This window comes from Phalaenopsis equestris, unplaced genomic scaffold (assembly GCF_001263595.1).
Source record: "Phalaenopsis equestris unplaced genomic scaffold, ASM126359v1 Scaffold000428, whole genome shotgun sequence".
In the NCBI taxonomy this organism is placed as follows: Eukaryota; Viridiplantae; Streptophyta; class Magnoliopsida; order Asparagales; family Orchidaceae; genus Phalaenopsis; species Phalaenopsis equestris.
This window is the reverse complement of record NW_018164869.1, coordinates 4,541,812-4,564,040: the sequence shown is the minus strand read 5'-3', so window position 1 is coordinate 4,564,040 and position 22,229 is coordinate 4,541,812. Positions and strand designations below refer to the sequence as shown.

The 22,229-nt window shown below is 34.7% G+C and overlaps 1 protein-coding gene across 3 annotated transcripts in view; it reads left to right on the top strand.

Moving 5' to 3' along the window:
• Positions 1–2,186: 2,186 nt before the first annotated feature.
• The window catches only part of LOC110027587 (protein VAC14 homolog), a 68,051-nt gene continuing 48,008 nt past the window's right edge, over positions 2,187–22,229 (top strand). For all 3 annotated transcript variants that reach the window (XM_020729081.1, XM_020729080.1, XM_020729082.1), the window contains exons 1-12: positions 2,187–2,659; positions 2,750–2,863; positions 2,985–3,050; positions 7,832–7,921; positions 8,039–8,158; positions 8,251–8,279; positions 8,376–8,518; positions 8,612–8,706; positions 9,201–9,287; positions 9,446–9,553; positions 9,628–9,719; positions 9,971–10,052. In XM_020729081.1, coding sequence (XP_020584740.1) covers positions 2,570–2,659; positions 2,750–2,863; positions 2,985–3,050; positions 7,832–7,921; positions 8,039–8,158; positions 8,251–8,279; positions 8,376–8,518; positions 8,612–8,706; positions 9,201–9,287; positions 9,446–9,553; positions 9,628–9,719; positions 9,971–10,052 — 1,116 coding nt within the window. In that variant the 5' untranslated portion in view covers positions 2,187–2,569. The remainder of the gene's footprint in view (positions 2,660–2,749; positions 2,864–2,984; positions 3,051–7,831; positions 7,922–8,038; positions 8,159–8,250; positions 8,280–8,375; positions 8,519–8,611; positions 8,707–9,200; positions 9,288–9,445; positions 9,554–9,627; positions 9,720–9,970; positions 10,053–22,229) is intronic.

Below are 22,229 nucleotides of genomic sequence, written 5' to 3'. Positions count from 1 at the left end.
GAGAATACAATTTAATATATTGCTCCTCATGAAATATCAATTTTGTTCCTTCTAAAATATTATTTTGCTCTTTTTTGCCCTAGCCTCTCTCACGCTTGGTTATGATGGACAGTTTGTCCTCTCAAAAAGGTGGTTGATTCCACCCTTAAGAGTAATTCGTATGTTATTCGATCATAATTAAATGCTACTATTGACTTAGGGCGACTTAGAAGTGTGAGGGCGTTTTTTAAGATGTCGCGGTACCGTTTGGATCGTGCGTTTTGTCTGCTTATCCGAAAACACATTTCCATTTTTACACTAAACGTGGGCTGCGAGTCGAACCCCTCGGTCGACCAGCGGGTCACGTTTCAGTATAAGTTATTTATCTTGAAATGCATAAATTGCCCCAAACATACCCTTAAAGATGAAGCATCCTTATCGTCCCTTCAATTATCTATTAGCAAGGCTTGTTGAATGTTTAAAATAATTTTGGTCGGTATGAACAAACCATAAAGCAAAAAAATTCAACCTTTTTAAAATTAAATTTAAATTAAGTTTATATATTATCATTTCAATATGGTTGGTCCACACAACATTTATTTGCAATTCAAATAATTGACCTAATTCAATTTGTTGTGGGGTTACAAGACCTCTATATAAACATGTTTCTTGTTGTTATATTTCGAGGCAGTTTCAATAATTTATGTTTTTTAGGAAAATTCAATTTAGAGTTCAATAATATATTCATAGATGTGCAATAAAGACATATAATATGTATAATAATTGCACAGATTAGATAAATACAAATTGCATATGTATCAATTTGTGTAATGATAAATTTTATTTATTTTTAATAAAAAAGGAAATAAATAGTATTAAGTAATTCAGTCTAAATAAATTAATTTTTGAATGCATGTTATGATCATCTTTTTTTTTATAGAACTGCAAATGAACCTATAAGCTCAACAAGTTATTTGCCGGTTGCAGAGTTAGAGTCATATGTAATTATGTAATAAACTAATTGTTCAAATTTGGATGCTTTCATGAATACATAATTACTAAATGAACAAGTTAGAACAGAATGATGCTCGATTCATTTATGATTATTGATAGTATAGTTAAAAACTAATTAAATAAGCTCGTTAAGAAGCTTAATTACGGGTCAATATAATACTAAATATTAACTTCAAACAAAACTAATTTTACTTTTAATAATTAGCATGAATTAAGATACTAATAAATAATATATTATCTTTAAGTTTAATATTCTTCTATCCCTATCCCGCGAAAATCTCAAAAACTCAATTTTTATCCCCCTAATCGTCAGCCCCCAAAATCCAATAAAACCTAAAGGATGAGAATTAATGACATTGATGAGAGTTTGTAGAGTCGGTATGATGAGATATTGTTGGATAAGACATCGATCGACATTTGTAAAAAAGAACAAATGTTCGTATATCTTAAATTATAAAACCTTAAGAGAATAGAGATTTGAAGATAATAGACATGAGGTTCATTGTGAAATTGCGACAATACCTTAATGACGGGGAAGACATTGACAATACTTGTCATTTGGGAACAAGAACATGAGACTTGTAGATGAAGTTTACTTAAAGTTGACATCAATTGAATAAGCAATGTGCGAACAAGCACTACTCATAACATGAGGCCAACTCTAAAGTCTTTTTCAACTGAATGTTTTGTTTATGAGCTCAACATGTATAACTTAATAAAATTTGTTTATTTATTCAAATGGGTTGCCTATTTTATAGCTTAATGATTACTATACAATAAAGCTCAAACATGATGCTCGCAAATGAGATCTAGCTCAAACAGTCTCCTATTCAACTCAGCTCAGTGCTCTGGAGCCATACTTCAGAAATATTCTATCATCTTTATTTCACCTTTTTAATGACACATAAAGTCGATATATGTAATTTATTTATCTAATTAACATATGATATATTGAGTTTAAGATAGAATGTAATATAAAATTTAAGGAATATTTATTTAGATATATACCACTAAATTTTCATTTATTTACATATCTAACACATAAATTTCTATTTTCATTTTTGATGTGGGTGAAATAAATTTAAAAAAAAACAAACTTGAATTGGTAGATAGGTAAATATATTTGCCGAAATTTTCTGTTATAAAGCCACCGCGTTTCCCTATCCGTTTCCCGCATGTTGCTCTTTCTCGGCACCGCATCTCCCATCGATATTCTACAGGTTCAAACTCCGTGACCGCAGCGTTCGTTCTCAACTGGAACGCTCGCTCCGCCTTCTGTAAGATAGCGAGCGAGCGAGCGAGAGAGAGAGAGAGAGCGCATGGCTCTACGACCTGCCGGTCGTCTCCTCGGTCTCCATGATCGAGAGTTCATGCTTTAGGGTTACAATTGCTTGATTTTAAGGAGTTTTTGAGCCGATAGCCCTCCCTATAGCCAATCCCCCCTCGCTCTCGCATTTGGTTTCTGTCGCCCTTTTCTCCCATTAACCCGAGGGTTTGTAGATTGAAAGGGATACACCGCAAGCGTCTTTCAGCGCTGATCCTTAGTTCTCAGGCAGATTTCTCCCTCGGCTGCGGAATGTCGGACGCGCTGTCTGTGATTCCGACATCGGTTTTGAGGAACCTCGCCGATAAACTCTATGAGAAGAGGAAGAATGCGGCCCTCGAGGTACTTTAATCTTATCCTTATTTTCTGTTGGGTTTCCGTTTTTTTTTGGTTCAAGACGTGCAGATCTTATCGATATATGTAACTGGGCAGATCGAAAATATCGTGAAACAACTAGTGCAGACTGCAGAGCATGAGAAGATACTTACTGTTATAAACGTGTTGGTTACCGAATTTACTTACTCTCCGCATGCAAACCATAGGAAGGTGTGTTTAATATTGATTCGCTGTTTTGATTAATTTTTTTGCCTCCTATATTCATGATTCATATTCTTGTGTTGTCAGTTTAAATAAACACTTGTTGAAATTTTTTTCTCTTTATTCTTAGGGCGGGTTAATAGGGCTTGCAGCAGCTACTGTGGCTTTGGCTTCAGATGCTGCTCAGCATCTCGAGGTTAGATTGCGGTGTAACCACTGCGACGCATAAGATATATATTGACCTTGAATATTTATAATGAATATAGAAGATTAAATTTTCTGAGAAAGTCGTTGTCAAAAGTATTAGATATATTATGGCAGTGAAGCCGAGAGATATTTGCAGCAGCATTTATGGTCTTTCTCTATGGGGATAGGCCTGGATTTTGTTTTTTCCAAAGTTTATTGATGATTTGTGATAGGAATGATTAAGTTGTGGTGATATTCTACAATTTAAGCATGCCCAAGTGTTTTATCCATAGGCTTTGTTATGCTGTGTTTTCTAGTTTATGATTTATTTCAGATTTGTTCCCTTAAAAATACTTTTGGTGATACCATTGAGAACTCGATGTGCTCTCTCAATCCTTACGATTCTTTGGTTTAGGTTGATGCGTGATCGGGCCGGCCTTCGGATCACTAGTTTGCTAAGGGTTTCATTGGGTCTTGATTTCCCACGAATGTATTGGATAATAATTCCTTTCCTTTGGCGAATTGGGTCTTGGAACAAAAGCTCTTTTATATATATACATACACACAAATATCTACATACGTGTGAGTGTGTGTGTGTGTGTATGTATATATATGGATATGCATATGCATGTGGCAATAAATTTCTATTATTTGGTGAATTGGTTCTTGATTTCCCATAGATTTATTTGGTTCAATTTTCAACCATGCAATTTAAATAAAAAAAAAAAAGTATTGTTCAAGCTAAGGGAATGCAAATTTCCAGGACTTCATATTTCATAACATTTTTGATAATTTTGTTATGATTAAATTTAGATATTTAGAGAGCTGTGTCATTTATATACTGTAATGTAGAAGCATGCTAGCAATTTAAAATTTAGGTTTGCTTATTCTACACGAAATATTAAAATTTTAGTTTTTCATATGTATGAATGAATTATGGCTCACTTTACCGATGATGTACTTGATCTTTTAACCAAAGGAGTTATAGAAAAATACATGGATAGATGGTTTTTGCGAGAGGATTGTAGTCTGTCAAAAGCATGTGAACTAATATTTATTATTTCTTTGGTTTTTTTAGAGATGGGTAGGTGAATGGATATATTCATCATTAAATTTAAACTGAACTTTCTCTATAAATTTCTCAAGTTCAAACTAAACAATTAACTTATAAAATAAATCATTTGCTTTTCTTAAAAATGGTCTTTACATATTGTATACTGCTTGTTCATATCAAACGAGAGCCAGTTTTTTCGTCAGATATAACTTTCTAAAAATTTTAGCTCATACCTGTAACCTAAATAAAACCTTTTTTACTAGTCTTTACTGTCCATCACATCACTTAATTTTGGTGAATGATTTCACTTAGAACATATTTGATGCTTGTTATGGAAACTGTTGTGAATCTAAAGATTCACGATGGTTACTATCTCAAACCAAGAAGTTTAATTTTCATGTGTGTAGTTTCCATGTGTATTATAGTATATATGATACTGGAGTTAACCCAAATCACGTTAGGAAAAACAAATATTATTATTGGAAGTAAATAGACGGTTACAATCAAACACACTTGAAAGAGAAAATACAACACACACGATACTCAAACTCACGTTAGGCCGGGTTCCATGTGAAGGTGGTGACAATAGGGAAAGGGTTTTTGTGCTATGAGTGAGGAGCGTCGTCAATTATGAGTGGCTGGAACAACAGGACAACATGGGGAGGCAGCTCACACAGCAGTAGTTGGCTGTTTGGGGAAACTGGACTGCAGAAAAACAACAAGGGGGAGACGTTGTGGCAATAGCAGCAAGCTAAAACAAGGGAAACAGCTGGCCGGGTGGCTGGAACCGCAGAAAACAGATCTGATGGCTGTTTTCTGGCATCAACAATGAGCGGGAATGATGGTTGTAGTAGTGGTGAAGGCGTAGGACTGCGGGACAACCAAAGGTGGACTGTCCCGGGGCTGTGGCAGCGAGTAGAATGGCTGGACTGCGAGGAACAACATAAGGGATGCAAGAAGGGGTTGGGAAACCACCTGGAAACCTAGATACCCCGAAGCAAGTGGAAGACTTGATACGCCGAAATACCTGGAAGGGGTAGGGAAACCACCTGGAAGACAACAACGGGATTGTTGTTGGGGCTGCTACAACGAGGAGGGAGACGTGGTAGCGAAGTGTGAGCGATGCAGGAAGGGGTAGGGAAACCACCTGGAAATCTAGATTCACTAAAGTACCACTTGGAACCCCTAGGATACAACTCTCAAATAGAAGAAGAGATGCTGGCGGTTGTCTCGATACAAAACACTAAAAAAAACTTACTTCCAAACTTCAATGCAATACATATATAAGAAATGACTAAAAATGAACGAATGATAATAGAAAATAAAGCAACAAGAAAGGAAAATGTGTTTTTTTCGTCCTCTTCCTTGGTGGATATTTTTGTGGTGCTGTAGCAGCTACATTACCGTGGTTTGCTGTTTTTTGTGGTAAGCTTCCACATCAATTTAAATGCCGGCTTTACAAAGTAAGAATGCATTGTATAGTTGTTTTTTTTCTATACATTTAGTGGTTAAGACTAATGCATTTCTTTTCATATGTTAACCTCCTTATATAAATAGTGGTAGAAGGGTGCAACCGATACAACTAAAATATTATTAGAAACTGATTTCTCCATTCTCCAATTTTTGTTACACTTTTATTTTCTTCTATCATCATGGCATCAGGGTAAACTGTATTGCAGATCTAATCCCTCTTCTTTGTTAATAGCTATTTCTCATTGAATTTATTCCATTATCACATTCTGATACTACTATTGTTCTTATTTTTCATTATAGTTTATGGTTCATTTATCTGATGCTATACAAACAATGATTTTTTGTACTTTATGTTGTCCAGCAAATCTATTTTTTTTATTTTGCCATTTCTTGTCTTTGATTCAAATAATCTTCCTTCATTGCTGATTTATCTTTCAAAATTTATTAGTGGTCTAGATCTATGAATCAAGGGTCTTTTGAGGGCTCTTGCGTTGACCTTTGTTAAAATCTATCATTTCCTTGTCTTTATTTCCTCTTCATTGAAATCTCTAAAACTTTTAAAAATTAATTGGGTAATTTATGAATCACTCCCCACTCTTCGTAAATTAATCAAATTTTCATCTTCAAAGTATTAACTTCACTTATCTTTTGAATGGAAGAAATTATCTCCAATGATTACAAATTGTGAAGACTTTTATAAAGGTTAGTGTGAGGCACACATTTGATTGAAGTAGGTTCATAATATAAAATTCCAAAGTTTAATACTTGGATGAGGAAGACAATGACCATGCCATACTTATGGAGTTCCATGCAGCTTAAAAGCAGTGGAAATAAATAATCCTTACTAACTTTTGTGAAATATAGAAAACTTCTTATCAAATCTATTCTATAATCGATGATGCTATTTTGATATGCAAAATCATGGTGAAGATATTTACTTCAAAACAAGGTATTCATTGTTTGATAGAATACTATAATTTGTTGAAGAGCCTTACAATTGATTTAGATTTCTATAAGAACATAAAGATGAAATGCATTGACGATATCATAATGACAAAGAAGATTGTCATGAGAGAGATACTACTTGAATTCATGTCCAATGATCAAATGCAAATAAAAATGATGTTCAAAGAGATATTACTATCTTTCAATGAAACTCCTACCTTAATATGGGCGGAGGAGATTAGGAGTGGTGTGATGCTTGACACCTATAGCATATATGCCTTTTTTATGATGACGACAAAACTCAAAGATGATGAGGGTCATAGTGGAAATTAAATTCATATCAATAAATCATAGGGTACCAAATTATTGAAGCGGGAAGAAATTTGTTGTATATATTGTGAAAAGCTACACCACACAAATGAGGATTGCTTTAAGCTTTAAGATGAAATCCATATTTTTTGGTTAGAATGAAAGAATTCATGGACGAAATAAAGCCAATCTTACTAATGGCAATGAACTACCACAATTCGACTCCCATGAACATGGAAACCTTGAGGAACAAATTAATATACTCTTGAGTTCTTTTGAACTACTTTACCACACATCATTTAGTATACGTTCATTAAACTTTGTAAGGCCCATTTACTATCTTTGATTTCGCCCACATTAGCTTTTGTCTTGTAGATTCATAAGTTACTAATCACTTAACTCATTTAATCTTGCAGATTTACAAATTCCTAATCGCTTAACTCATACTATAATCAATTTCAATACTTAAAATCATTGCCTGGTAATAAAAAAGATCATTGTTGTTGATGGCCATGGAACAATAAATCTAAACCCAGTTTTTACATTAAAGAATCTTTTACATGTTGCAAAGCTAGCTATCAATCTTGTATCAATTTATAAAATTTTGAGGAGGGCGATTGGATCTAAGTGAATATTGACAAAGGAAACCAACTTTCCTTTACTTGCTTATCAAAATGTTCCACCTCTCAATCAAGTCTTATGTATTTCCAAATGTAACATCTAAAATTTAATTTATACATATATGCCACTCTACCTATGCATGAAAAGGTGTACTTCACTTTTTAGAAGTTAAAATGACGGTATTTTTTATGTGATATGAAAGATTTGGGTGGTATAAATGTAAAAATCGAACTTTAGCTCTTGGATATGTAAATACATAAAAATTAGTTATTTAATTTCACAAAATATTTATGCATGCGTTTTAATATGTAATTTTTCAAGCAGGTGGGTTAACAAGCTTTCCTTGCACATTTTTATACATTTGCTGTCTAAAATTTATTTTCTTTCAGCTAATTGTACCACCCGTGCTCAACTCTTTTCTTGACCAAGACAGCAGAGTTCGGTATTATGCATGCGAGGCACTGTACAACATAGCAAAAGCGAGTTTGTTTCTTTTAATATTTCGTTTTTCTTTGGTGTAAATTGTTGGGTTATGCTGCTGCTGATGATCCTTCATGAAACTTGAAAAAATTGACTATTTTAATCTCTTTTTATAGGTTGTTAGAGGAGATTTTATTGTTTATTTCAACCAGATTTTTGATGCCCTTTGTAAGCTTTCAGCAGACTCAGATGCCACCGTGCAGAGTGCTACCCATCTACTGGATCGACTTGTAAAGGTAAGTGCAGGATATCTTATTGGGGATATCTCTCAAGTAGGAATAGTCATCCATTTGCAATTATTGTAACAATCATTTGTTGAATTAATCAGGATATTGTTACCGAGAGTGATCAATTCAGGTTCTCTCCACGATGTCACCTTTAGATTTCCTGGAAGGGTAGCTTTTATTTTAGTCTTCATGTTATTATTATAACTTCTATTCTACTTTGTTAAAGCATAGAAGAATTTATACCATTGTTGCGAGAGCGGATGCATATATTAAGCCCCTACGTACGGCAATTTTTGGTAGGATGGATCACTGTATTGGATAGTGTTCCCGATATCGATATGCTTGGTTTTCTTCCAGATTTCCTTGATGGTAACCATGCTTTATACATGCTTATTTTTACACTTGTTACTCTTTTTTCATTAATAGAAAGGCCATCTTAGACATTTAATTTGAATTCTAAAGGCCTGTTCAACATGCTAAGTGATTCCAGCCATGAAATACGCCAACAAGCTGATTCTGCACTCTCAGAATTTCTACAAGAAATAAAGAGTTCTCCAGTAAGGATTTCTTAAACTAGTATAATAAGAACCTCTAGTTATACTTGTTTCTTGAAATTGGCTGCATGGTGTCCTTTACTTAAGGCATCCTATGTTTATTTTTTCTTGAAATTTATATTTGATTCTAGTTCAGAGAGAATACAATATGAAAATTTTTAAATTTTGAAACAAAAAGGTTAATTATGAGATATATGCTTTTTTTAGGGATAATTACATACTAAGCAAAAGAAGCATTGCTATTTACAAATAATGCACCTAGGTGATTTTTTGAACTATGAAACCAATTCATTTACTTGTGTCTCGATCAAACCATTGTGAATTGATAAAATTGAAAAATATGGGTTGGGGTTTTATCACGACTTTTGATATTTGAGTGAGCATTTGAAAAAATGGATGAAAGGGGTGCTTAATTTGTAAATAAAAATGTTTTGGGTTCCCTGTATGTAATCGCCTCTTTTTTCAATGATTTTGCTGACTTAAAATGTGCTCTGAAGAATGTAGATTATGGCCGAATGGCTGAAATACTAGTACAAAGGGCATCTTCTTCGGATGAGTTTACTAGGTTAACAGCTATCACGTGGGTAAGGATACTAAGCTTGTAATTTCTTTCGAAGTTTTTGATTCTGTTATATAATCTTTTGATTATTTTTTCTTCATCAATGAATGAGATTCTTTTAACGTTTCATTGCTATTTTATCACTTATGAAAATATTTTTTAATCGATTCTGTTGACATGCAGATAAATGAATTCGTGAAACTAGCTGGTGACCAGCTTGTTCCACACTATGCATATATTCTTGGAGCCATCTTACCTTGCATATCAGACAAAGAAGAGAAGATAAGAGTGGTGAGTATAGTTCTGTACTTTTATACTTTCGCTGTTCATGTTCATTTGAACACATCCTTTTAATTCTTTCTTAGGTTGCTCGTGAAACTAATGAAGAGCTTCGTGCCATTAATGCTGATCCGGCTGAGGGATTTGATATAGAAGCAGTCCTTTCGATTGCAATGAGGTGCTTTTTTTTATTTGGTCACCTGGGAAACAACTAGGTTTAAAGGTTACTTGTGTTTTTACAATTCATGAGTTGACGTACTTTGTGCCTATACATGAGCAGTAGGAGAAGACCTACAAGGAAGTATCCTCTATTTTATCTGACTAAATTGAGTGGAATTTATCTGATTGTATTTATTTTTTGCTGCTCAATGAGTATTTTTTATTGTCTGTTCATTTTAATTATAAGATATTTTCATGCTCTTTTGTCAGACAATTAACAAGCGAATGGGAGGCCACAAGATTGGAAGCTCTTCATTGGCTTGCAACATTATTGGCTCGGCATCGATCTGAGGTCATTGATCAATTTGTTACGACCTACTCTTCTATTCTATTCATCTGGTTCATGTCAATGAACTTTTAATCCTTTATTTTTAACCTAGTCTGTGTGGTCTGTTTGTCAATTACTTTTTTATTGATTGAGATCTTTTTCTTCATTGGTATATGTAAGTTGGCTTTTAATTCATTTAGTCTTGCCTTTATCATGCCTAGTTTCTTGAATGAAGCATGCTAGTTGTTTGTGGTTGATCTATTTTATTTTATTTTTTATGATTTGAATCATTTTATTGATTTTTACAGGTGAATAAATTCTTTCTTATTGACATGTTCAGCAGTTTCTGTTTTACCCCAATGTACATGCTAGACCCTTTTCATATAGGAAGGGCATAGAGTGAAAACGACAACTCTTCATCATTAAAGAAGAAAGGAACATATATATTAATATTTTTTATTAAAGTTCACGGTGATTGAATATAATGTTTTGGTTAGTAATGATTTTTCAACGTGATGTTAGGAGAAATCTGTAACTATGCTAGAATTTGTTTGGTTTCATGTATCATGGGATTATTTGAAATGTAGTTATTTTGAGATTATTGGTATTTGATTTCAAGTAAAAAGAATGCAGAGTAAAATTTTAGGGTATTCCAGACTCACGATATCTCTTTCGTAATGAGTTACAAACTCAGTCGATTTTGGCTAAGTTTTGAATATCCCGCAAGCTACAACTATTGCCGCATCCAACATTGCTCACTAGTCCTTGTTGCAGTTGTTGCCTACCGTGTGCCGTATGCCACCGTCACTATTTTTTACCGTTGGCTATTGTTGTTCACTATTGGTGGCTGCCAACCAATTGTCATTGCATCCGCCATTGACCACTACCACTGGCATGCTACATCATCGGCTGCCGTCCATCATGGCTATTAACAAGTTTTCATTGCTTTTGCCATCAAACTTTACATTTAATTAATTTTACTTTAAATAAAAAAAATCCCTTGCATTTGTTTTACTTCAACCCAATAATTGTAAATTATTTCAAATATATTACATTTTGAGTACACTGTGTTCCTTTTCAAAAGCCCAAAAGACCCCTTAGTTCCTTTGTAGATTGCTTTTTCCTCAAAAGAATCTTTAGTAGTACATTTTTATCGAGTTTGTGTTCTCAAGTTTGTGTTAACTTTTGTTTTTAGTTCTACATTGTTCCTATTTTAGAACAAGATCATATATTATTATAACTTAATGAAGAAAATACTACAAAGAAAATGCAAATTATTGCTGGATGTGTAAACAGAACTAATAATAAAATACACCATCAAGGCTAACATGTGTTGAATGAATCAACAAGAGGAAGATAATTCCCCAAGGCCCCTCTCATTAGAAACTTCTAACTTGAAGTCTATTATATTTTGAGATTGGAGGTATAATTTTTTACTTTTCCTTTCCCTCATAACATGTATAAGTTAAAATCCACAATCTTTTATGTGCTAGAAATGCTAGTATCAAAAACAACAAAATGAGAATTTGGATCGCCTATGTCCTTTACCACAGGCATAGCTTCAAGTGCAAAAACCACATGTGATTCTAGAACATTGATCGTGTAGTCAGTGGGGTCAGTCAAAAGCACTAGGCTAGCAACACATGGAGGAATTTATTCCCGCTAGGATTCAAAGATTATTTATAGTCTTGTGTATGAACCTGATCAAAGGTTGAGGGAATAACGATCAATTCATTAGACGAAAGATTTTTATTAAGTGGAAGATTTCATTTGGAGGGTTTTGTAGTTTTTGGTGTGCTCTAAAGCATTATGTGAATTTGAGTAATAATGTGGTTGACCGTCTTCAAACTCAACTTTCTTCTATTTTCTACAAGATATAGAGCCAATTCTATATCTTTTTCTCAAGTGTTGATGTAACATTCAATTTGACCATTACCTTAGCAATTGATGTTATCAATAGCCTGCATTAGTAGCATCCTCCTGAAGCAGTTTACTAAAGACTTCAACTTCGCCTTTGGGAGCGTTTCTTTTGGCGGCGCGTGCTCCACGTGGCTATCCCTACCCGCATTTGGCTCGCCTGAAGGGGCCTCACAAACAACACTCCTTGCCCTTGGGGTTGCACCAATGATGAGAGTCGGGATCATATTATTTCTAATTGTTTATTTTTTTTTTGCATGGTTAAAAATATTTTGCATGGTTGGGGCTTTCTTCTAACCGATTATAATGCTTTTGATGAAGTGACCAAGGACCTTAATACTACTCGAAAGGGCTTCATTGCACAAGCCAAGTGTTTATGCTGCACAAATCATCACTGTGGCGTGCTCGCAATGCTAAGGTTCACAATCAGAATCATGAAAAACCTTCCATCATTGCAGCGACAGGTATTGAGGCCTTAACCAAGACTCATTTCTACCCATTTCGGGGGCACTGGGACGCTAGCCAATCCTCTGGGTTGGTCTTTTCTTCTTTCTGTCACCCCTACTGGGTGGTTAAAAATGATTGTTGACTGGGCCTTGCTTCCATCAAGGATCGTGGGTACAGGGGCCATCATTCAGGATGAGCTTGGTAAATTTATTATTGCGTTCCGACAAAATTTCCAACATTGGGACAACACTCAAGTTGAAATTATGGCGGTTCATTCTCTCTAACAACGTTGCCAACCTTGGATGTTCGAGCCCATGGGTATTATAATCGAGGGGGACAACAAAAATGTTGTGCATTTTCTTCGTTCCTCTATGACACAAGAGATGTGGCACCATCAACCACTTATTGCCTCGAAGTTGGCTTGTCTTTTGAGCTTTAAGCAAGTTCTATTTTCTTATATGCTTCGCTTATGTAACATGGCCGCTCATTCTTGTGCTAAGCATGCCCTTAGCAATTCTTTCTTTTTGATGCATATAGATGATGATAAAGAACTCTATACTATACTTTTGGATGACATGACACACTTATGTATATCATAGGTGCATAATGACGTAGTTCTTGTACTTTTTTGATTTAGTAATGCACACATATCTTCATGGAACAATATCTCTCAAGCAATCTCTACCAAAAAGGTGGCAGTGCATCACAAGGGAAAGCCCAAAGGGGGATAAGTAATAGAAATATGAGTAATCATAGGACATTTGTTACTAGAGTTAACCCAAACTACAATAGGGAAAGCAAGTATTGCTATTCAAAAGCAAATAAAGTTACAAACAAAGACACTTGGAACTAGGAGATAGCAAAGACGCTTGGAACTAGGAGATAACAAAGACAGAACACAACTCAACTAGGGCTTAGATTGAAGTGGTGTTGCGGTTTATGGAGGAAAAGATTGCATGGAAGTGGGGGAATGGATGGAAGGCAACAAATAACGATTGCAATTGGCTGTTGGATGGCAGGAAGGTGGGCAACCGTAAGGTATGGTGAGGTGGCTACGACAAAGAAGTGGTGGCAGGGCATCAGAAGGGTCGGGTAGGCTCTTGACAACAAGGAGAGGAGTTGAGGGAATGTGGTAGTGTTGCCGGAAGGCTGGACAATGATATGTAATCATAGAAAGGGCTTGCGGGGTGGCGACAGTGATGCCAAATGACGGGACAGGACTAGAACAACAAAATGAAATAGTGGCGGGCTGCGACAGTGAAGTTGGAGGTCTGTGACAGTGAAAGCAACGAAGCAAATGGTTGGGACAACGAGGGGCACCAAAAGAGAAGGGCGGTGAACTGAACATCAAAGGGGATGGCTGTTCGGGGACTGCGATAGCGAGGGCGATGGATGGAAAGTTTGCAAAGGAGTTGGGTAAATACAAAAATTCTCTTGGGTCGAGTTACTGCTGGAGAACCACTTGAACCATTGGAGATGGCCGCTACCTAGGTCGAGTTGAACCAGAACACCTCGCATTCGTATACAATCGTTGCTGGGGAACATTGATAGTCGATGATTCCTGAACAAAAACATACGCGAAAAACTAAATTTCGAGCTCTAATACAACACATATATAGGAAATGATTAAAAAATAAAGAAAGATAATATGAAAAAAAGAATAAAAACGGAAAATGAGACTGTTTCAGTGAATTGCCGGCTATCTCCTGTGTTTTTGAATCCTGCGATACAGTAGCGGCTACAATATCACGAGAAAATAGTACGGGAAAGCTCCCGTGTCAACATGCCTCATAATGTGGTTGTAGATGAGGAGTAGTCGGTTGTGTAGATGGAGTGGATGCCGATAAGAGATCTAAAATGAGATAACATGACTCCATAAAGTAGCGATGGAGCAAAAATTGATAAGAGGCAAGCAAAATGAAATATCAAGAATGTTTTTTGAGGCATCAAGTTTGAAAAAAAAAATCAAGCCCTGTAGTAGTGATGCAAGCACCATATTAGCTCTCAAACACATGCTGTGATAAAACTAAAACAACCCTACAGGACGAAATAGTGAATGACAAGTGTTGCAGAGTTTCACATATGACAAATGACGAATGCAAAAAGGGCATATGATTGGAGCATGCTAAATGTGTAGATAGCGAATGTAGAGAGGGAGGAAGTATGCTTGTGTTGTTAGCTTGTCATTTGCCAGGAATGCAAGTGCATGCCAAGAGTAGGAAGGGCTCACACGATTGCAGTGAGTGCGTTGATCATTGAGTTCATGCATGTAGGGGCTAAGTGCAAGGAGATAATGCAGCCGACATGATGAGCATGCCAAGTAGGCGAGTGCAGAGCACAAGGAGAGCAAGATATATCTAGAGCATAAAGAGGACATGTAGTTATTTAGTTCTTCAATGTGAAATTGGAAAATACGTAGGCTAGAGCTAGCAAATTGGTATGTGGTTTCTGTATTTGGGTTTATTTATTTGATTTTTTGTTCTAAAAGGTGCCCGCATCGATGCCTATTGTTTATGCGAGAACAAGTCACTAGAGATGCTTAAAAACTCTTTCTTTCATCACTCATAAGAAGTGCATGAAATGACTCCCAAATAAATTAAAAGAAAAATCATTTTCTTTAAACTTGACATCATGCATCTTGAAACGTGACCATATGTCAGTACTCATGTTCATACATCTTTGAGGACAATCATATTTTTTATATTATTTATTTTACCGAGAAGAATCCTAGAATTTTAAGGTCAAATTTCACTTTGCATAGTTTTTATTGACTCTCACATCCGTCTTTGCATATCCAAATAGGTATCAAACTCCACAAATATTTTTTTTCTTTTTCCTTGTGACTGTAGTTTGGATTTACTTGTAACCAAATGAGGGAAAATACACTTGCCCTACATTGCTGTATATCGTTATTATGATATTTATGCAGAGGAGTCGTTTACTACCTTTAATTAATTGATTTTTTTATTTCCTTTATTTTGGAGGATAGATATCAACTTTCTATTATGCTAGATTAGTGAGCCAAATTAATGAGGCATTTTTATGATTTACATAGTTTTTTTTGTTCATGTGGTCTTTTAATGTTTTTGAAAATAGACTTTGAGAACTCCAAATTCATTCTTGTGGTGTTTTAATGTTTTGGGAAATAGACTTGAGAACACCTGCACAGGGGTGCCATGACCAGCGCGGGCACGCCCAACTCGCGTGGGCCTGGCTAGTGCTACGCCACACATGATCTTTCCAAGTGACTAGTTTTTTCGCCTGGGCTGAACCGATCCAAATTTTCTCCCTTCCGAGAAATTGGCCGATCCTCTTGAGCCACTTCTCGTTATCCTATTATTATATATTTGTATTTTTGATGCTATAGGTTTAGGTTTTAGCATGAGTTTGCATAGGATAACCGTCGACATCCGTTTCTTTTCTCGAGGGCTGTATCTGAGCGATTGGGTAGTGCTTCGACTGTATCTCTCTTTCGAGGTAGTGATTAGTCTATTCTCTTCTACATTCTCCCCACGCCGCTCCCAGTTGTTGTACCTTGTTGCACTGTTCGCATCAACATTTTGATTGTTGTTTTTGCAGTCCCAGCCGCCACCATCGCCTTCCCGTACCTCCTCTTCGCTGTCGTCACAGTTCCAGCCCTCCACTGTCACTGTCACCACTGTTCACTCCCACGCTTCACTGTTTAGGCCGCCATCTAGCCATCCGTAAAGCTGTTGTGATATGGAAAACAACGCACCTGCTATTTTTTTTTTATGTCCCCTGGCCGTTCTAGCCTTTCCCACCGCACGTAGCTACTACACTTGCACCCCATTTACTATTCTTGTTGTTCTAACCCTCTGGTTCGCTGCCGGTGTGACTCCAGCCCCTCTTTTTGCTATTCCAACTACTTACAACCCATTTCAATCATCTATCTCTGCTCCCCAACCACTAGCCGACCTCCGCCACCAATGGATCAAGCATTGTTGTGAGTTTGTTTTGTTTGTTCTAATTTGTCTTTCAAGTGTGTTTCCAATAATAAAATTTTTGGTGGAGATAGGGTTTGAGTATGATAGATGCTAATATAGGAATATGATTAGGCTAACTCTGATACCGAGTGATACCGGAGTTGACCCAAATTCACTTGAAAAAGATTACAATCAAACACACTTGAATCCTAGATTATCATATGTTTGATTGTAATCACATATTTGTTTCCAATAATAATATTGGATTCCAGTTGAACATAAGAGAGAGATTCTCGTTGAGTTGACAATAACTGTTCTAGAAGCTAGTGAGTCTAAGGTAACAAACGTTCATTTAGAATATGAGATTGTGGTGCTTCGAGGTGCCATTTTGCAGGTATTAAAATGGGCATCGACAAGACAGATCTTGATGTTGAAAATGGTCATGAGTTTGAGGAGTCAAAGACAACCCCAAATAACAAAAAAAATCGATATTTAGATATCTAACTTTCCTTCTGAGTTGGCCCTATTGATGGAGGTTTAATTTGTTAAAGATGAGAGAATTTTGAGTTACTTATGAAAGATTATATGGAGTTATTCGGATATTAGATTTTGTTTAGCAGTATACCCACCAACAGATGTCCAGACATGACAGATGAACCACAACTTTGAAAATTGTCTTAGGAGCTTGATGGGAAAATGTTTTTTTCAATGGGATTTAGGTCTTATCAGTAATGAAGATGTTTCTTCTGAGTGGTTGCTAATGAAAGTGGCACAACATGCCATTGATTTTGTCCTAGAGTTGATTTCTTCTCACATACTTTTTATGAGCTAACTTCCTGAAGAGAATGCATATGGTTCATCACTTTTGTAGAGAATTTCAATTTTAGAAGCTCAATTCAATTAATTGCTTGTTTAATCAAATGATTTGATGGTCTTGCTTAAGATTAATAGTAGGCCTTAGCTTAAGCAACTTTGATTTTTTAGAGGTGGTAGGATTTAGATGATTATGAAATTTATTTCATCTATTAAAGCTATCATGCAAAAATCAACTATTGCTCGTCAAAATTGCCATCCGACTAACTTTCCTTACTCTGGAGCAAGCTGGGCTTGTGTTGCTACTTTTAAATCTAATATTTATGTTATAGTAATAAAGGATAATATATTGATGACTCTATTTGTCCTGTTTAATATTGGAGTATCATCAGAATAACAAAGGATGTTAGTCTACTCACTTCGATCAACCAAATGAGGGCCATAGTGAGTTGTAACGAAATTGATCTTCTTCCCATTGACTTGCAATAAGCACACGATTTGAGAGATTACTCTAATTAAGTTTGTTTAAGCGGCTGATCACTGAAGTCAAGGTATGTTGAAGTTGATTAGTCTAGTTAGCTCTGGACTATAGTTGATTGGCTTATAAATTATATCATATTTTTTTGAATTAGAAAAAAAATGCTTAGTAATAATTTATACTGTATATTTATTTTAGGTTTACTCATTGTTTTATTTCAAACTATTCTTCTATCTTTGATAGACATTACAATTTAAGTTTACTTGGAGTTGTTAGAGTTGTTCCATTCTTCATATGATGAGGATTGCATAGCAAAATGAAGTTGAAAGTCACAGAATTAAAGGAAGATTTTAACTTTTTTTCCTATTGCGGAATCCACAGAATTAAGGGAAGAAGCTCTTCATCTTTCTTTTGAATCATACTAGGAAATAAAGCTCGTCTCTTTTTCTTTTCATTTTGCTCTTTGTGCATTTCTTCACTATAAAGTCAATTCTCAAACTGGTGACCAGGGCTAGGTTTGACGTCCATGGGAGATATAGTGGTTACCAACCTCTCTCTTTGTTGATTTCTTTTCTAGAATTAGGTTCAATCCAAATTGAGCTCATTTCATTCAATGAAATGCTTACCTCTTTGAGAGTATGTTTTTAGATGATAAAGTAGTTTACATGCAGATTATTTAAGAGCAGCTTATTTTTTTTCTTTTTCTTCCTTAATAATTAGTATCTGAAATTTACTTTCTATTTTTCTTTATAAATTATGACAAACGCTATTTTGCTGTTTGTCAACATGACTTGATTTCTTGAATTTAGCAACACCCTTTGGTTTGCAAATACATTTTTCTATTTTTTTTTAAAATCAAGAATTAACCTTTTTTTCAGTCATACATTAGAGCGAAGTTAATTTTTTAAGCTAAATGGAAAGTTAATCTTTTTGGTGGCATTTCTTGGCTATTAGCCCTTTCTGAATTTATGGCCATGCTTGATTGAGTCATTAAACTCTCTCAAGATTGATACTAAGAGATTAAATAATTGATTTCTATTTATGGTTTTGTTTCTGTCATCTAAAGATTAGAATTTAGGTCGAGTCACATGAGAGATTAATGAGACTTTTTTTGCCTAATCCTTATGGACTAAAGATTCAAATTCCTATATGTTCAAAAATGGCGTTTTAATGCCGTTTATAAAATCCCTATTACCCTCTAATTTGGGCACTTGCTTGCTCACGCGGGTACATTTTTGTGGTAGACCGGTTCTTTAGTAGAAAAATTGACGAGCAATTGCCTTGTGGGCCACACAGGTAATGCGAGAACGGAGTGTAGTTATGTGGATAGGAGACTAACTTTTAACGGGATAAACTTTATTTTACCTATAGATTGTTTATTTGATTTCTTAAATGTTTCAAGCCCTGTTTAACCAATTTTGTGTAATGCACCTGATTATAACATCAATTCGTATGGTTAGTGGGGTACTTGTTTTTCTAAAACACAAAAATTTTACAAAATACAAAAAAAAAAAAAAATCTTAGAAAATAAAAAATTGTTCATAAAAAAAAAAAAATTATAAATAGCAAAAAAAAAAAAAAATCACTTTTAAAAATTCCAAGAATTATTTAAAGTGCTTTATACTCTCCTAAGACTATTCTAAGGTTTATAAATCCTTTTTTCACATATGTAAATATCCAATTTTTTTTTTTAAAAATAGGTATTTAGTGTGAATGGAGGAATCCAACTGAATCCCATCTTTCATTCACCAAAGATGGAATTGACTCGTAAGATGAGGATTTTAATGGCTCCAACTGATTGCAATTGATTAAACAATATCAGGCTCTCAGATAATCTTTAGTTCTTTGGCTAGCACTGAAAATTGCGGATATTAGCAAAGCAAGAAATCTCATGAAAGATTTGTGATGTGGTTGAATCATTACTGTTGTTTATTGCCTTGGTTTGTAAATTGTAGGCCGTCGAGCTGACCTCACTAAAAGTATAGAAGTTGATAAATCTTAAATTTTGAGATAATCTTTTAAATGAGACGGGTGATCCACCATTTACAAATTCTTCCTTTAACTTGTACGTATTTATAATGCCATTTTTTTGATTGGATCGGCGCTTGGTGAAATAAAAAAGTATTAGGGAATCTCGTGGAAATTTGCAAAAAATAGAATGATGCTTAGTTATTAAAGATTATAATTAGAGGGGTTACCATTGAAGCTTTTGCTACTAATTGCTTCTATTGAAAACAAGCAAAATACACTGCAAGGTCTTCTCATTGTCTTATGATTATGATGATTAATGACTGTAGAGCTTGTTGTTATTATCAATTTTGCCGCTTGTTTCTGAAAGACAAGTCAAGTAAATACTTAAGAATTCCTCAATCAATATTAGACATGGGCTTCATAGATTAAAATTAATGGGGTCAATAATTTTGTTAATGTTATTGCTCGTTCCTATTATAATTTAAACATTGGAGGATCTTCAAATTCAATGACAATGTTATAAAATCAAATGATGATTTATGAAAGGATCTACTCTTTTGATGTGGGCCTTAATGAAAGATCTTCTTAATTAAGTGGATCATCGGCACTTTTCCATGTCCGCCAATGAAAAAAGATTACAAAATAACACTTCTATTCAAATACAAAGAATAAGTCCTCCAATCCAAAGCTCCCAAGCCAAATGAACCAACTTTGAAGGCTTTTTCTTCTCGATGAAAGGTGCAAGCAATACTGAGAATCATTACTGTATGGATCATCATTATCATTGATTCCCATCAAAGTTTAAGATTAAGTATTAGGCACTATAGTATGAAGACTGCATTAATTTATTGCATAATGTTATGCACATCTAAATACAAACGTGAAATAGATGGCTTGCATCAGCGTTGAGCCTTTGTTAGCAAAAACCCCCATGACAATAAAATCAACATGTCCATATACTGTTAAGGAGGGTCTTAAAGGACGTGGAATCCATCTACAACTGCTTATTTTCTATATATCTTTTTTTGAGTTTTTTGTGTCTATTCAATATTATATCAGCTATCATTTTTTTTTGGAAAACTTGTGATAAATATTTGATTGCTTCTTTCCCTCACCGTTGGAGGGGCACAACATCGATCTTCCTTATGTTCTTGTTAATGTTGGTGTTGCTGGAGCAATGATCCAATTTTTCTTCTTCAATCAATTTGGCTGTCTTGATTGCTACAATAGGTGTAGCTACTCACAACAAATTCGTGCCTTGCTAATTTCTCAGTTAAGAAGGTTGCACCTTTGCCCGTTGTTATTTTTCCTTATACTCGGTCGCTCCTCAAACCTTGAAGTTGTTGGCATCATTTTCTAACTAAAAGAACTCTGAAACATTGCACTCGATAAAACAAATTAACTTGATTATGGACTTAAAAATTCTTTTTTACGCAAAGCTAATTCACCAATCTTCGAAGCAAAATAAGAGAGTTGTTAAGGAGAAGATTCTTACGTATTTGTTGCCAAATGATTGTTATGGATCCTCATAAATTGAAACCCAAGGCTTAACTATCTAACATATTAAGTAATGAAGTTAAAGCTTTAGAAATCGAATTGATTATGATTGATCATTTCAACAAACAACTATTGTAAAGACTTGGGCACAAATATGAAAGGTTACACCTATGATGCACTGACATTTCACTGTAAACAACCATGTAATGCCCAACACACATCCGCCACGGGCACACGTGCGACATGTTTGACACATGTCGGGTGTGCCTGTCATGTGTATAATTTAAAAAAGTAACAAAAGAAGGTTCAAAAACACATGTTCGAACATGCGATCCTTAAGAAAATCAAATTTAATTAATAGTATCAAAATGTATAATAAAATGTTAGATTTTGATGATTTATATTGTACCAGATAATTTAAGTTTATTGTTTGTATGCAATATTCTAAAAAAATTAATGATGATCATATTTCTGTAGTTTTTGTTAAGTTTTGATTACTTATTTTTATTGTTTTTAATATTTTTCATTTTTTGCCTATTATCTTGATTCATGAATAATATGATAATCATTTATATTTTTTTCTCTTAAATATCGTTATTTTTTCATCTTCATAATATTAAGATATATTTTTATATATTTTATGCTTTTTAATTTATGTGATTAGTGGATATTCTTTTAATATAATAATAACAGTAATAATAATAATAATGTTGTGTTGATGTTATATCCGTGTTCTATATTTTTAAAATTGGAGTTTCTCGTGTTTCCATGTCCGTATCGGCGCATCCTAGGCTGCACTAATATCCTTCCCATGATACTAATTTTGACGTGGGCACGAAGTGCAGTAATTGTGAACTTATTCCTGCTACCAAGTGATGAAGAGATCAAAAGAAGAGGACTAGGATGTTATCAATATTTTAGGCATAGTTTTCATGCAACATACTTAATGAGATATGATACGTGGTTGCGCAGACAAACCTGAATAATCTTCTGTCTACCTGTGGTTTTGCTCAGATAACTAATGGTGTTCATGCCAACTCATCTCTATGAATTTTTTGAAATTCAGACGACCTTTGGGGTCAAAAGAAATGCAAGTTTGAGGCAGGTACGATCAAGTCACAAAAAAGTTTGTGG